This window comes from Oncorhynchus nerka, linkage group LG13 (assembly GCF_034236695.1).
Source record: "Oncorhynchus nerka isolate Pitt River linkage group LG13, Oner_Uvic_2.0, whole genome shotgun sequence".
Lineage (NCBI taxonomy): Eukaryota > Metazoa > Chordata > Actinopteri > Salmoniformes > Salmonidae > Oncorhynchus > Oncorhynchus nerka.
In genome coordinates, this window is record NC_088408.1 from 68,246,966 (window position 1) to 68,264,330 (window position 17,365).

At 39.8% G+C, this 17,365-nt stretch overlaps 1 protein-coding gene across 1 annotated transcript in view; it reads right to left on the bottom strand.

The window, feature by feature from the left end:
- Positions 1 to 2,045: 2,045 nt before the first annotated feature.
- LOC135574798 (transmembrane protein 132C-like) overlaps positions 2,046 to 17,365 on the bottom strand; it is a 69,148-nt gene continuing 53,828 nt past the window's right edge. Inside the window, exons 4-5 of the mRNA XM_065026998.1 lie at positions 4,295 to 4,438; positions 2,046 to 2,069 (exon numbers count right to left, since the gene is read on the bottom strand). Coding sequence (XP_064883070.1) covers positions 2,046 to 2,069; positions 4,295 to 4,438 — 168 coding nt within the window. The remainder of the gene's footprint in view (positions 2,070 to 4,294; positions 4,439 to 17,365) is intronic.

A 17,365-nucleotide genomic window follows, 5' to 3' on the forward strand; every position in this document is an offset into this window, starting at 1 on the left:
TGAGCTCATGTTACGCAACATTTCTATAGTCTATGCAATTGCGCGAAAAAACAGTGATGGCCTCTACTAAAAAGTGGAGGATCCCATTAGCCCTCTATAGGCTAGGCGTACTATATTTATTTCTCAACTTAATATTAAGCACATTATTTATCTTTACAACATGAGTATGGTCTAACTGGCTGGAATGAAAATTAACCATGGGGAAAGTGTCCTCCATTCTCTATTTAAGTGCATAGATGACATGTATTTTTCCCGCTGCCCCTGTTTTGAGACAAGTGCATGATAATGGTCCATTCTAAATCTAAATAAATTTCACACATATATTATTTAGTATGTAAAGACAAGATTAAATCAAGAAAAGTCTGATGGGTGACAATATTAGCCTATCACTTGTGAATTATATATTATCAATTGTCAATGATGCCCAGCATAAGAAACTGCCTTTTTTGCGACTTTTTCGATTCATAGTCGCACACCTCATGTAGCCTAGCCCATAGTGGACTATATGTTTGGATAGGGTTTGTATAACAACTAAAGTGGCCAAATAATAATGCTTAATCTGCTTTACAAGGGGTTTAAACCTATCTGGCATACATTAGCAGCGAGTGAGCTTCAAATTTGGGGAATTTATAATAACTTTATAATAAAAGCATTACATGCATAATTGCATTTGCGGTCACTTATTATATGTATTTCTCACACAATATAGAATAGGTCGACTTTTGTACTATGGGGAAAGTAGATTAACATAGGCTAGTGCTTTTGATGTTCATTAGGCCTACTCATCTTGTTGGCTAGCGAAAAGTAAATGTGGACTGTTCTTCCAATATCTTCAATATGCACATCAGAATTGGATAAGGACGTGCACAGTTACGTCCCCAATGTGCCTGTCTTCACTTGTAGCTTGTGAGGAAGACCTGATCACGTGATGGAGAGTCATGTGAGTGCGAGGTGCTTAGGAGCGTGCAGCACTCGGGGAGAAGGGCACAACGCAGCACTCCGTGTCATGCCCATGTGACTAGGGTGGGCATTCTATGTTAATTTTCTATGTTTTATATTTCTTTGTTGTTTGGCCGGGTGTGGTTCTCAATCAGAGGCAGCTGTTTATCGTTGTCTCTGATTGAGAACCATACTTAGGTAGCCTTTTCCCACTGGGTTTTTGTGGGTAGTTAATTTCTGTTTAGTGTTTTTCACCTTGCAGGACTGTTTCGGGTTTTTTCCCTTTGTTGTTTTTGTTAATTCAGTGTTCAGTGCAATAAAGAAATATGAACACTTACCACACTGCGCTTTGGTCCGACAACTCTTCCTCATCCGAGGAAGGGGATGCCGCCGTGAAATTTGAGGCATTATCAAGTGCTTTAAAAACAATCATCATTAGCCTTAAAATGTATTAAAATCAAAACATATAACCCAACGATTGTAGAACAACTAAAGTTACATGAATAACTTTAAATTAAACATATAGGAGTTCCTATATCTTTGTTAACTGCTCAACACAGAATAGCCGCATGTGCACACTCCCTCAAATCGTTTGGAGAAAATATTTGTATTTTATTCAGCTTGTTCAATTGTATTATTCATACTATAAAATAATGTAAAACAATGCCATGGAATTCCAAGCAAATCTTGTCTGCTAAATGAACTAGTCTAGCCACAGCAATTTAGCATTGCCAGATCAGGACCTAACACTAGGACAAGAGTATGGTATTCTGTTCTTCTGAAATAGACTACATTTTCTTAATATCATGCTTCTTTAGACCTGTCTTAAATCAATAATATATTTATTTTGAAGGTGTAGGCTATATTACATGGATTTATTAGACTTTTTAGAACGTAGATGTTCCAAAAGGTCTGTATCAGTGGCTTGTAGGCTATGTGTGGAAGCCAGGAGATTCTAAACGTGTTTCTGTTAATTAACAGTCAATTACCGTGAGACCGACACTTATTTGCTTGACAATCACTGGCTGACGAAATGTTGTGACCGCCACAGCCCTACGCGTGGGACTGCCTAACCTCTCCTGGAGAGGGTGACTCACCTACCGACTTCAGGGGCTAATAACCTCCGCGAACTGACAAACACGACACAGAGTGGGATATCAGACTAATCTGGGACCAGGGGAGAGTATGGGCATCTCACATATCGCACTCTACACATCCTGGCACATTTGCTGCATTTGGTATCATCTGTCCTATTTCACCTACAAAAATTATTGACTATATATGCATGCACAAAAAAAACTATGACAGAGCCTAAATTCTGCCTGTACCTGTCAACACAGATTTGTTTAAGTAGCATTATTCTCTAGTGTGGGGTTAAGGGAGAAGCATGTCAGATGAGGTATATTTTTAAAAACATGCAGTGTAATCATAAATATACTTAAAACTGCCTTTAATTCCCCAGGCCCAAATGACATGAATTAGTCATGTTTACACTGATGAGCCACGGCTATGATTAGAAATGAACTGATACAATCTAGGTCTTCTTCACCAAACTGGTTTATGCAAGAATAAACATAGTTATTCCTACTCAAGGCACTAACATCCTCTGTCAGCAACCTCTTTATCTGAGGTTGCTCCCTTTCCTCTGAAACTCATTATTCTGGCGTGGAGGGACATCAGTTCTCAATATACAGTATAACATAATGCTAATGTGGTAGAGTAGGCTACAGAAAAAGTGTCCTCCTAAACACACTTTAAGAAAATCATCTTTAAGATGTTGAGTGCAAAAACGAGGCCAAAGTTCCTTCCTCACTATAGCTCATTAGTGTAGACAGAGTGAGACCTGTAATTAGGATGGCCCAGGTTTTTGTCTCCTTGGCTGAATTCATCGTCATGACATGTTCAAAGAGAGTGAAACAGACATCAATTGGCGGAGTCTTTGGCACATAATGGGCCTGTCTATAGATAGCTCAGCCAGTTAGGATGGGAAACAGACTGTGCAGAGATTGAAGTCTCTGTACACCAGTTGGAGAGTTAGCCAATCCATGGATAATTTACCAGTCATTGTCACGAGTCAGAGGGGGGATTTCTCCGAGAACAGAAGTGAGCCATTGATGTGGAGGCTCTGCCTGAATCCCACTGTACTGTTTGGGGTTTGGTGTTGTGTTTTGTGCGTGTAGCCTCGGTTTGAGAGTGGCACGGAAAAGAAAAGAAAACTCAAGCCACCTGTCATTGATGTTTCCATTTCAAATGCCTTCTTTCGCTGAGTGTTTGTTTATCCTGTCTTTAGGCTTAAATCTGAAAATAGATACTCTAAAAATAGAATCTTCTTATCTGTTCCGGATTTGTTTATTGATTTAACACAAGCGGTTATGTAGAATGTACAAATGCCTGTATATTGTCAATCAACACAGATGTACTCTCATTCATCCTATTTGGTTCAAATAAATGATTCCCAGTGTCTTAGTCGTTTCATAATCAGGCACACCTACAGGATATGCCTTATTGTTCTCTCTTTACTGCTGTGCAAATTAGACAATTATGTGTGCCTGCTACCGGCATTTGTCACCTGTCAGTGACTAACCTGAGTGGCAGTGCTCGACTTGGGCTGGAGCTCACCGGAGCTCACGACCGGCACCTCAAATGTTCTACTGCTTGAGCTCCTGTTCCTCTTATAGAATATCAGCTCAAAAGTATTGTGGAGCTCCTGCACCTATTTCAGTCCAAGTCAAGCTTTGATCCCAAGGCACAATACAGCCTGTATATAGCCATTGAGATTATAATTAAACTATAGATGAACACTGGCAGGACACTTAGACAAAAAGACACTACAGAAGTCAATATCCAAAGTATTTTCATCACCAGAAGATTGAAAAGAATTCTGACAAAATTCAACACAAATCAATGTTTCAAAATGTACTTGAGTTTTATCCCTTTTTGCAACTGGCAATGAGTCAGGCTTGGACTGTGCCAGCAGTCAATACAACAATAAATGGCCATGCAACTGAGTGCACTTGGCCATTCTTCATTACGCTCCACCTTCCATGAAATGGCTTAAACCCATCTCACTGGAACCTCCATCTCAATCAGTCACCATCCAACCACTAAACACGGGTCACTGGACAATGGTCACTGGAATTCAATTAAGACATCTGCACACTCAAATAATACCAACATGTAAATAAACAGCAATTGCATGAGCCTCGCGCAAACACATTTATTCAGACCATAGGAAAACCATATTTAAACCTACAATATATTTTTCATTGGATAAAAAAATAAAAAAAATAATGATAAAAAGTTGTTTTGTCTACAAATCTAATAATTTATTTCTGATTAGCCTCTAATGACTGACCTTGACCACATCTTCATCTGTGGAATGACAGTCCACTGCCTCTGAGACGTCAGTGACCATGCCGTCCGCTCCGATGGTCACCACCTTAACTGGGACAGCCACAGTCTTCCCTGTCAGCACTGCCGTATTCAGGATCTCCGTGTCCTGAGAGAAAGAGAGAGAGGACCAGCAACAGTCATACACAGGGTAATATTAGTACATTACACACCATGGAGAAAAACAGCTCTATAATCAGAACTATTACTGAGTGGACAGCTCCAGAATCAGCACCATTACTGAGTGGACAGTTCAGGAATAAGCACCATTACTGAGTGGACAGTTCTAGAATAAGCACCATTACTGAGTGGACAGTGCTCGAATCAGCATTATTACTGAGTGGACAGCTCTAGAATCAGCACTGCTACTAGGTGGACAACTCTAGAATCAGCACTATTACTGAGTGGACAGCTCTAGAATCAGCACCATTACTGGGTGGACAGCTTTATAGTGAACATCTCTAGAATCAGCACTGCTACTGGGTGGACAACTCTAGAATCAGCACTATTACTGAGTGGACAGCTCTAGAATCAGCTCCATTACTGAGTGGACAGCTTTATAGTGAACATCTCTAGAATCAGTCCCATTACTGAGTGGACAGCTCTAGAATCAGCTCCATTACTGAGTGGATAGATCTGTTACTGTTAGTGAGTTCACAGCTCTGGGTAGAGAAACAAGCTCAGTTCTATTAGTGAGTGGGCAGCTGTGTCTGACCTCAGTATTTTTATTAAATGGAAACCCTGGTGGAGAAAGAGGATCAGCAGGGGTTCATTACTCCCAATAAAGCCCCTAACCTTTCATTACACAGCCATCGCACTGTCAGAGGAGATAATTGGGCCAATTACGACAGGCCTGGGAAAGGCTTTACTGTCTTAGCCAGACATGAACATGAAATTGTCTGTTATAGCCATTCACTTCATTACAGTTTGATTTCAATTAGACAGCTAAGCAAGCTGAACCAGCACGAGAAAGGCCTTGGAGCCAAGGTACACAGCCTTTAGATCATTGAGGACTGTCTGCTCTTTGCTTTGAGGACCTCACATGACATTATTTAATCCTATAGAGTGAAAAATGTCATTCCAAGCAAGGTCTTCTCATTTAATTGCTACTACAAAACCTTGGTTAAAGCTGTGTCTATACTGAAGACTTGGCTTTCAAAAGCTTCTGAGATGGCATGACATTATGCAGAATTAAGGTATGGTTATTAACCTAATTCCAAAATGATGTCTATAGAAGACATTGACATATTTTCATATCACTAATACTGACACCTTGTAACAGGCTCTATCTGCTGTGTGTATGACTTCCTGTCAACATGTTCCTTTCTCTGCATGAGGGAAGAACACATGAATTTGTATACTGCTCCGTATACTGCCAGCATGGGTCCTTAATACTTTCACTTATGACTGTGTGCTTGTGAAAAAAAAGAGAGAAAAGGGGGATTAAGTTCCGTTAAAAGGAGCCTGGACTTTTGTAAGCGTCAATTACCCAGTCCATTCAGGCTTTGGAGTGAAATGATTATTAGCTGTGCCAAAAGATACCAAGGAATCACAAAAACACTTAATGTGGCACCATCTTCAAATAGCTTTTCATTACATTTTTATTGACTGTGACAGTGTTACATAGCATATAAACCCCTCTCTCGCTCTCACTCTGGTGCTGACTTTGCTTCAATTCCCCTTAAAATAGGGGCTGCAGGAAATTAATTCTTTGTCTGCTGGGATTCCTCCATTTCCAGAGGGTCTTTTATAATAGATGGGGTAAATGGTTGAGACCTGCTGAAACACAGGGCAGTGTTACATTAGTTACAGTATGTTGGAAGTGACCCAGCAAGCTGGGACCAGCAGAAGTGAGAGAGCAGGCCCGGTCAATAATAAGATGCTTCAATGGCCCACACAGCCAGCCACACACACACAGAAAGCGCGATTATTGGCAAAATGGAGAGATGTGGTGCACAACAGAAGAGTTACTTACAGCTGACTCTGAATGAGACAGAGGTCATAGTGAAATATGTGCCAGATTCCTGTAGTACAGGAGTTATTACTCTAACTAGTAGACTGTTAAAATAGACCGACCATGAAACTTACTAGGGCTATAGTGCCACTAACAAAGTCAACTACCCACAAATGCGAAAGGAAAAAAGGTTGCCTAAGTATGATTCCCAATCAGAGACAAAGATAGACAGCTGCCTCTGATTGAGAACCACACCCGGCCAAACACAAAGAAATAGAAAACATAGAAATACAGAAACTATAATGCCCACCCTAGTCACACCCTGGCCTAACCAAAATAGAGAATAAAAGCCTCTCTATGGCCAGGGCGTGACACCCAATGCAAGTGTTATGATACATTGAATGTTTTTTTTAAACAGAATGGAGTGTTAAACACTTTTTGGTGTTTCGGTGCATGTAAAAGGCATCATCAAAACACACAAAATATTTTTGGGCAGACTGTGTCTCTCGTATAATCAAATATTTTTGAATTTCAAATAATTTATTGCATAAATATTGATTGATTATAAATATTGATTGAATTTTCTGTCAATATTTTGGTAAACATTTTAAAGAAGACACTGGGAATGTAATACTTTTCCTAGGGTAGACTTTGGCACTAATTATAGCTACAGTTGACCAGGCATTTACAAATAAATGTTACAATCAAAATGTTTAGGGCTATGCAAGTTATAGCAGAGGTAACATGTATAAAGTGGGCCTTCATCACTGATATTCTAATTGCAGGTGAACCCAGGTCTCCTACTTGTCAAAACACTGCCTTGGGATACTCAGCCATTCTTCAGGACTAAACTGTTTTACACAATCCAAGAAAGTATGTCAATTAAAACGTGAGTACAAAATGTTATCACATTGAAAAAGGAAACAGAAAAAAAATAATGAACTCAATAAAACATTTGTTTTGTGTAGGACGTTGGCCTTTAATGCTAACAGTCTGAGTAAAACAGCCATTTTGATTAATTGATCAGTGTTCTTGATGCTACTGGAGTTAATTGACACCTCATTGTTTGCACCCTTCGTGCTAATTTATGCAAATTAAGGCCTGCTTTTTAGTTAATACTGCTGGCTTGTTTGCCTACTAGCTTGATGAGTTTTATTTACTGTTTGATGTATACCCAACATACTATATGCTAAACTAAATAGCCACTGCCATTTTTGCCTGCTACAGCTTTGGCCTAACACACCACATGTTATTGCATCCCACTTTGACATACATTTTTGTTATCTTGATGCTATCTATATTTGCAAAGCTTAATCACGTATATGCTTTCTGCATATTGGTATTGATATGTTTAATAATTGTATTCATATTGCAATTTAATATTATAGTATTTTATAACGTAATTATACTTTCATGTACTGTCTGTATTGCTTGTTATTATTATTTTTCTCCCTGCAGAAAAACATACATACAATGTTACCCACAGGCTGGCCAGTCCTAAACACAACCAATCAAGACCTGGATCACAGACTACTGCCAGCTGTCAATCATATTGTCTATCTCAACTGTATTGTGATTCAATTCATCTGAACAACCTTCCATGCCATGTATCATGATCTGAAAATAAAGACTCAGGTCAGGACATTCGCATAATGGATGACCGGTGGATCACAATGAGCCCTGGGCTGAAGTTTTGTATGACTGCTACTGCTAACGTTAGCAGTCATTGCCTGTATTTCTTTCCATGAATGTGAAATATGCCACATTTCTGTTGATTTTGCAGAATATTATACATATCTTTATCAATATAAACATGTGAATGTTACGATGTGCGCTGAGAGTCGTTAAGCAAATTCTGGGAGAGAGTGATTTAATCAATAAACGAAAACATAATACAAAACAGGAAACACGAACACCGCACAGACATGAAACAGAAACAATGACGCCTGGGGAAGGAACCAAAGGGAGTGACATATAAAGGACAGGTAATCAAGGAGGTGATGGAGTCCAGGTGAGTGTCATTATGCGCAGATGCGCGTAACGATGGTGACAGGTGTGCGCCATAACGAGCAGCCTGGTGTCCTAGAGGCCAGCGAGGGAGAACACATGACAGTGAAAGACTGTTAATGTTTTGTCATTTAATAATTTGCAAATAACAGAAAGCATTTGAAGCTTCAATCCTGTATTGAAAAAGTAATGTTGTACTCATTAGTTATTATCCTGGACAAACCATTTATTTTCACAAAACAATATTTTCTGGTGTTCTTTGTTTGAGCATAGTACTGTACATTTGAGCTTTTGGAATTACCGATGAGCAGTTAATCAACACCATATCAGAGCAGGGAATATACAATAAGAGGGACTCCCATTTACAGTATTGGGAGACTCTAGAAGAATGGATCTAATTCTGCAGTAGACAGGATTCAAAACACCTTCATAGTGTTTAGGCGCTTTAGAGGGAACAACACCGAAAGAGAAGGGATCTAATTCTGCAGTAGACAGGATTCAAAACACCTTCATAGTGTTTAGGAGCTTTAGAGGGAACAACACCGAAAAATAATGGATCTAATTCTGCACTAGACAGGATTCAAAACACCTTCATAGTGTTTAGGAGCTTTAGAGGGAACAACACCGAAAAATAATGGATCTAATTCTGCACTAGACAGGATTCAAAACACCTTCATAGTGTTTAGGAGCTTTAGAGGGAACAACACCGAAAGAGAAGGGATCTAATTCTGCACTGGACATGACTTTTCAGGTTAGTGCTCCCAGTCTCTGTCAAGGTGGTGCACAACTCTTGATTATGTGGTGTTAGAACAAACCATGTCAGGTTTCAGAACACCTCAGGATGAATGTTTCAGTACACTACCCTCACAACCATGTGTTTCAATATTCCAGCAAATATAAGGTTTTGTCTCCTTTAAGGGGGTGCCAGCTGAGTTGCCACTAGTTTTAGTGTTACAAAGCACTTCGTTTTAACAGTGTAATGCTACCACCTGGATGGGAGACTTAGACGTTTTAGGAATGTGATACATTTTTGTCACCCTGAGAAACCATATACCTAAAACTCACTTATATTGAGTGACTCCTTAACACTATTACCTTGCATGGCCTTGATGCGGGTTGTTCTGTGACACAGGAGCAAATAGCTACCAGTTCTGGAGACCCTATTTGATAGCCAATCAGCCCTGTCTCAGCCACACAGATTGATTGTTTTTCGGCCTTTGCCTTATAACATCTGGGAGAAGTGGCTGCCCAGTTTATCATGGGCCTCTGTTAGCATTCAGCACAGTGCGGTCGCTGCTTGGAGATGTGGTCTGGGCCATAATTTCTGCCCGCATCTGGCTTGTATCTGAAAATAAGTGAGACTTATAGTGTCAGCCAGAGTGACACAGCCAGCATGAGAAGCAGCCAGCCAAGCTCCCTGTGCTGTCCCAGGCTACAGGCTAGTGATCCCGCTCGCCACATCTGCCTCTGCCTGCCCTAAAACATTCACATTCTAACCCAGCCACCTTGACCACTGCTCCCACTAGAGCAGGTCAAGCACAACATTGAGCCAGGGATTTGAAAGGCTTGTATTATTCATAAAGCACTGGTGAGAGCGAGAGAGAAAGCAGTAAAAATACATCTGGTGTGGAGAGGGAGAGAGACCCATCTGTGCTTATACCTATGTCAAAACCACTGGGGCAGTTTGAAACCCAGCTTAATGTGCCTTGCTCACGTAGCCTACAGTACGAATAAGTAGGAGTACATCATTGACCAATGCAGTCTTATCTACTCAATAATATTTTACTTGATTGTTGTGTGCATAACCTATTATAATACTGGGCATGCTGGCCCACTCATATTTTTTTCTCTCAATTTGAGCAGGTGATGAATTAATATGACAGATGCACATATAAAATGTGATAGCCCTTCAACAGTCAAGCAATTTAAGTTCATTATTTTTTTTTTTAAAGCGTAGATAACCCACTACTCTGAGATAAACAAACGTTTTCTACCTTTCACATTATTATTATTATTATTATTATTATTATTTGTGTACAGGGAGACAATAAAAAGGGCATTAGAAGATGACAAATATGTTTCAGAAAATAAATGACAATCCATCTGTGTCATGAAGCTATTATAGTGGAACTGCCAACATTTTAGCAACATGAAATCTTGTTCAAATCTGTTCATATACACCCCCAGGGAGAATAACACATTTTAAAAGAAAAATTGACAAGTGAGCACTTACAGTGCATTCGGAAAGCATTCAGATCCCTTGACTTTTTCCACATTTTGTTACATTACAGCCTTTTTCTAAAATGGATTAAATTTGCTCCTTAGCCACTCCTGCGTTTTCTTGGCTGTGTGCTCGCGTCTGGCTTGTATTGTCGCTCTGTTGGAAGGTGCACCTTCTCCCCATTCTGAGGTCCTGAGTACACTGGAGCATGTTTTCATCAAGGATCTCTCTGTACTTTGCTCCGTTCATCTTTCCTTCGATCCTGACTAATCTCCCAGTCCCTGCCGCTGAAAAACATCCCCACAGCATGCTGCCACCACCATTCTTCACTGTAGCAATGGTGCCAGGTTTCCTCCAGACATGACGCTTGGTATTCAGGCCAAAGAGTTCAATGTTGGTTTCATCAGACCAGAGAATCTTGTTTCTCATGGTCTGAGAGTCTTTAGGTGCCTTTTGCAAACTCCAAGTGGGCTGTCATGTGCCTTTTACTGAGGAGTGGCTTCCGTCTGGCCACTCTACCGTAAAGACCTGATTGGTGGAATGCTGCAGAGATTGTTGTCCTTCTGGAAGGTTTTCCCATCTCCATAGAGGGAACTCTGGAGCTCTGTCAGAGTGACCATCGGGTTCTTGCTCACCTCCCTGACCAAGGCCCTTTTCCCCCAATTACTCAGTTTGGCTGGGAGGCCAGCTCTTGGTGGTTCCAAACTTCTTCAATTTAAGAAGGACAGAGGCCACTGTGTTTTTGGGGACCTTCAATGATGCAGACAATTTTTGGTACACTTCACAAGATCCGTGCCTCGACACAATCCTGTCTTTGAGCTCTACGGACAATTCCTTCGACCTCGTGGCTTGGTTTTTGCTCTGACATGCACTGTCAACTGTGGGACCTTGTATAGACAGGTGTGTGCCTTTCCAATTTTGTCCAATCAATTGAATTTACCACTGGTGGACTTCAATCAAGTTGTAAAAACATCTCAAGGATGATCAATGGAAACAGGATGCACCTGAGCTCAATTTTGCAATTAGGGTCTGAATACTTATGTAAATACGTTTTTTTTCTTTTTTTCATACATTTTGAAAAATTTAAAAAAGTTTGTTTTTGCTTTGTCATTATGGGGTATTGTGTGTAGATTTCTTAGGACTTTTTATTTAATACATTTTAGAATAAGAAAAAAAAGTCAAATGGTCTGAATACTTTCCGAATGCACCGTAGAAATTGTCATTTTAATATTTTCTTAAATTCATAGAATGTTTGGGAATGACGTAGTGTACGGCATTTGTGAAAATTCTATAGCAGTATAGAGTCGGGAAGCGGCCGTGCGGTTGAACAATTAATACTGCAGTAAATAAAACCTAGTAAAAATGTGTCAGTCTTGTCCAGGACCGGACAATACACAGACTGGTGCGCCATAGCCAATCAGAACTACATTAGGCCTTTATGCAAATAAGCCATTTACCACACCGGCCTGCCATCATTCACTTTAAACTGGACTGTGTGTTTACAGGCAGTAGCAACAGCATGACATTAGATCAGTGGAACACATTCGCCAAAAGCTACAAAATACTGAATGGATTTCTGCAAATATGTGACTCGTTTCAGGAAACTAGGCGTATGGCCAGAAATTAAATTATGAGCCTACTGTAGTTGGTTTAGCCATGAAAAATGACAGGAACCTTCCGGGTAGCCATGATTGGCTGACATAATGGATGGGCTGGACATGCCGAGACATGAGTTCGGATTGGTCTGCCATGTAGCACGCTTCTGTCTATAACATGAGCTGTGTAGGTAATCCTTTCTAATGTAGCTTTTTTTAAAGCCATCACATAGTAGAACTGCAAAAGTTTTGCTCTCCAAAATTCTGGCATTTGATTGCAAATATGCAGAGGGAGTCAAAAAGAGAACACACCTGTCTCCGGAATAAATCTTCAAACTAAGGGCAACCATGGCATCCATGACCGAGAGTGGAGAAACCATCCATATTTCTGGGTAAGAGAGTCTAGCTAGCTACATTTTCAGATATTATACGTTTCAAATGTTGTTTTCATTGCAAGTTAAAGCGTACTGTTATAGTTAGCTATCTAATGTTAGCTGGCTGGCTCGCTAGCTAATGTTGCATGTATGATCTGTGTAGTAATATTATTTGTATCTCAGAGTCAATTTAATTGCTAGTTATTGCCTAATGTTAGCTAGCTATCTGATATTGAATCCGGTTGGTTGTGTTGTTAACAAAAGGCTAAGCTTGTGAGTCAATATATTTATTTAATTTCATTTGCGATTTTCATGAATAGTTAATGTTGCGTTATGGTAATGAGCTTTTTTAATGTACTATACATTACGCTCCCTGATATAAAAGTGATGTCAACTTACCATCAGAAGACCAGGAACACGTCTTTCCCGGGATTGCTCGTCGTTTGGACCTCCACCCTGGACAACAGGTTAAATAAATGGACTCAATAAAAGGTATCACTAGTCACTTTTAATAACACCACTTTAATAATGTTTACATATTCTACATTACTCATTTCATATGTATATGTACTGTGTTCTATACCATCTACTGCATTTTACCTATGCCGCACGCCATCGCTAATCCATATATTAATATGTACATAATTGGTTCATCCCTTTACATTTGTGTATATGTGTATAAGGTAGTTGTTGTGAATGTTAGATTACTGTTAAATATTATTGCAGTCGGAACTAGAAGCACAAGCATTTCACTACGCTCGCATTAACATCTGCTAACCATGTGTATGTGACCAATAAAATTTATTTGATTTACTTGTAAATAATGATATTGTTTAGAGTTTTTTTCCTGAAATAATGAATACAAATGAGCTAAAGTGAAGACGTTGTTAGCTTTATGACATGGTCACAATTTTAACTGGCTAGCCAGCTAAGGTAACATTAACTAGCTAGCTAGAAACGAACCAAAACATTGTTTAGGAAGTAGCTTCCAGTTGCCTGGTTTGCTAAATTGACATATCCTATATTCATTTTTAAACAGGTGGGTTTATTGGTGTTAAAATACACCAACCTTTAGTCTTGAAATCTTTGGTTGTTTAGTACATGGCCTCATGTGGATCCTTAACCTCTTGCTCCTACCTGACACGCAGGCGTCCCATCTAGACATCTGGAAATGCAAATGCGCTACGCTAAATGCTAATAGTACTAGTTAAAACTCAAACGTTCATTAAAATACACATGCAGGGTAGTGAATTAAAGCTACACTCGTTGTGAATCCAGGCAACAAGTCAGATTTTTAAAATGTTTTTCGGCGAAAGCATGAGAAGCTATTATCTGATAGCATGTAACACCCCAAAAGACCCGCAGGGGACGTAAACAAAATAATTAGCATAGTCGGCGCTACACAAAACGCACAAATAAAATATAAAACATTCATTACCTTTGACCATCTTCTTTGTTGGCACTCCTAGATGTCCCATAAACATCACTATTGGGTCTTTTTTTTCGATTAAATCGGTCCATATATAGCCTAGATATCGATCTATGAAGACGTTTTATAATGTAACGTCATTTTTTTTAAATTAAAAAAGTCGACGATAAACTTTCACAAAACACTTCGAAATACTTTTGTAATGCAACTTTAGGTATTAGTAAACGTTAATAAGCGATCAAATTGATCACGAGGCGATGTATATTCTATAGCTGTACGTCTGGAAATAATGTCCGGGTAAATCTCAACCAAAATATCCGGTCGGAGACCGGAAGAAAGGCGCTGCCTTGCGTCCGTTTGACCAAGAAACAAATAGTAGGCAAATGACAAGACTGTTGACATCGTGTGGAAGCTGTAGGTAATTGCAACCTCGGCCCCATTAAATGTGGTTCACCTTTATCAATGGGTTGAAGTTGCGCATGGATATATTTTTCCATTTTCAGTGATCAGATTTTCCTGCACTTTTCGATGAAACGCACGTTCTGAGTGTTTTCTATCCACACATACTAATCATATGCATATACTATATTCCTGGCATGAGTAGCAGGGCGCTGAAATGTTGCGCGATTTTTAACAGAATGTTTGAAAAAGTAGGGGGTAGGAGTAACAGGTTAAAGAGATGTGTGGAGCTAAGGCTTAAGAGGGTGAGAATAATGCTGAATGGGTGTAGACAAAGAAGAGCTCTCCAGTAGGTATACCAAAAATCATCAAGGGCCATTTTCTCAAAAGTGCGGTTACAAGTTTAGCAACTTTCAGAATTGCAGAATTACTTTCCCGATATACCATTTTCTAGTCTCTACTTTTATGCAATGTTTTTAAAAAAACGGCATTTCAAATGTTGCTACATAAGACCGAATCGAGCCGGTCGGTCACATATGTAAATACCGCAGGAGTCCTCTTACATTTGGGAACTTTACAGTCCTATTGATCAAACAACCATGAAAAGGTAGGTGCTTTCTCCCTCAGTTATGCACATCAACAAGAACAAGATCAACAACTAATGCTAGCCAGAGCAAGATGAGCTAAAATCTAACGAGGGGATATTAGCTAAACCATCTCAAACCTTTTCTGTTTGTTTCTTTTCTGTCTGATTGTTTCATATCTGCAAAGTAGTTAAAACGCTGTCAGTTCCACTTTAAGCAGGCTAAGAGACATTCAAAGCAGAATTACTTTCCCATGTCCTTTCATCCACTCCACTCTCCTCTCTGTGTAGTGCCCAGTGTGCTCTCTCTTTCTCAGTCCAATGGGCATTTAATTGGGAGGAAGTGAACATGGTGGAGGAGAAGAGAATAAAGGCCTGGTTTGCACCACGCAGAACAATTTATCACTGCATGACAACTCATTGAAGTGTTGGGGACATTTGTGAAATGAACGCTCCCTTTTAATGAGGGTCTCTCCATTTCACACTCTTTTTCTCCACCTGAGACCAAGCCACCTCTCTCTCTATGTTTATTTTCTCTCTCCCTTCTTTCCCCTCAGAGAGGTTGTAAACAGGGTGGACTGCTGTGTGTGTGTGTCACCGGGAACAGGTCATACAGTCTGTCCACCAGGCAGTCATCCCTCACTGCCTCCTAAAACAATACTAACCACTTTCCAATAGTGTCAGCTGGACCTCCAGAGCCCCCTCATCTCAGAGCTTATCTTCTTATTAGAACAGGCCAGTGCAGGGGAGGCAGGGTGAGAAGTGCTGCTGGATTCAATGGCTACTTTGATAGTGGAGATCTCCACTGAGTGCCAGCTTGGGTACAGAGGTCTAATGAGAGAGCCAGCTGGGAATCCCATGGCCAGGGTCTGATGCTGTTGGAAATAACACAACTATCACGACGGAGGCCTCAGGGACATTATATAGAGATTTGGTTGTTTTCTGGATAGCACTGAACTCACTGTTCATTCACTCATTAACTAACTGCAAAGCCCTAAAGAAAGGAGGAATGGGATTGAAGAGAAGATCCAGGATCATTTTTAGGAGAGATAACCTGTCTAGGGCAACCCTGTTCCGATAGCGGAACCCCTCGCCAACAGCCAATGAAATTGCAGGGCGCCAAATACAAATCAACAGAAATCTCTTAAATCAAATTTCTCAAACATACAAGTATTAGGCACCATTTTAAAGATACAATTCTCGGTAATCCAGCCACAGTGTCTGTTTTCAAAAATGCTTTACAGTGAAAGCTCCACAAATTATTATGTTAGGTCACCACCAACTCACAGAAAAACCCAGCCAGTTTTCCAGCCAAAGAGAGGAGTCACAAAAAGCACAAATAGAGATACAATTAATCACTAACCTTTGATGATCTTCCTCAGATTACACTCATAGGACTTCATGTTACACAACACATGTATGTTTTGTTCGGTAAAGTTCATATTTATATCCAAAAATCTTATTTTACATTGGCGTGTTATGTTCTGTAGTTCCAAAACACGCAGTGATATTGCAGAGAGCCACATGAATTCACAGAAATACTCATTATAAATGTTGTTGAAAATTCAAGTGTTATGCATGGAACTTTAGATACACTTCTCCTTAACTTCTTGCGTCGAGCAATCCCGTATCCGGGAGCGTAAACATAGCCTCAAGCTCATTACCATAACGCAACGTTAACTATTCATGAAAATCGCAAATTAAATGAAATAAATATATTGGCTCACAAGCTTAGCCTTTTGTTAACAACACTGTCATCTCAGATTTTCAAAATATGCTTTTCAACCATAGCTACACAAGCATTTGTGTAAGAGTATTGATAGATAGCATAGCATTAAGCCTAGCATTCAGCAGGCAACATTTTCACAAAAACAAGAAAAGCATAAAATAATTTACCTTTGAAGAACTTCGGATGTTGTCAATGAGGAGACTCTCAGTTAGATAGCAAATGTTTTCCAAAAAGATTATGTGTAGGAGAAATCGCTCTGTTTTGTTCATCACGTTTGGCTAAGAAAACCCCCCGAAAATTCAGTCATTACAACGCCAAACTTTTTTCCAAATTAACTCCATAATATCGACAGAAACATGGCAAATGTTGTTTAGAATCAATCCTCAAGGTGTTTTTCACATATCTATTCGATGATAAGTCATTCGTGGCAGTTGGGTTTCTCCTCTGACGCAAATGGAAAAATACACGCAGCTGGAGATTACGCAATAATTGCAACGGAGGACACCAAGCGAGCACCTGGTAAATGTAGTCTCTTATGGTCAATCTTCGAATGATATGCCTACAAATACGTCACAATGCTGCAGACACCTTGGGGAAACGACAGAAAGTGTAGGCTCATTCCTTGCGCATTCACAGCCATATAAGGAGACATTGGAACACAGTGCTTTCAAAATCTGGGACATTTCCTGTTTGAAATTTCATCTTGGTTTCGCCTGTAGCATCAGTTCTGTGGCACTCACAGATA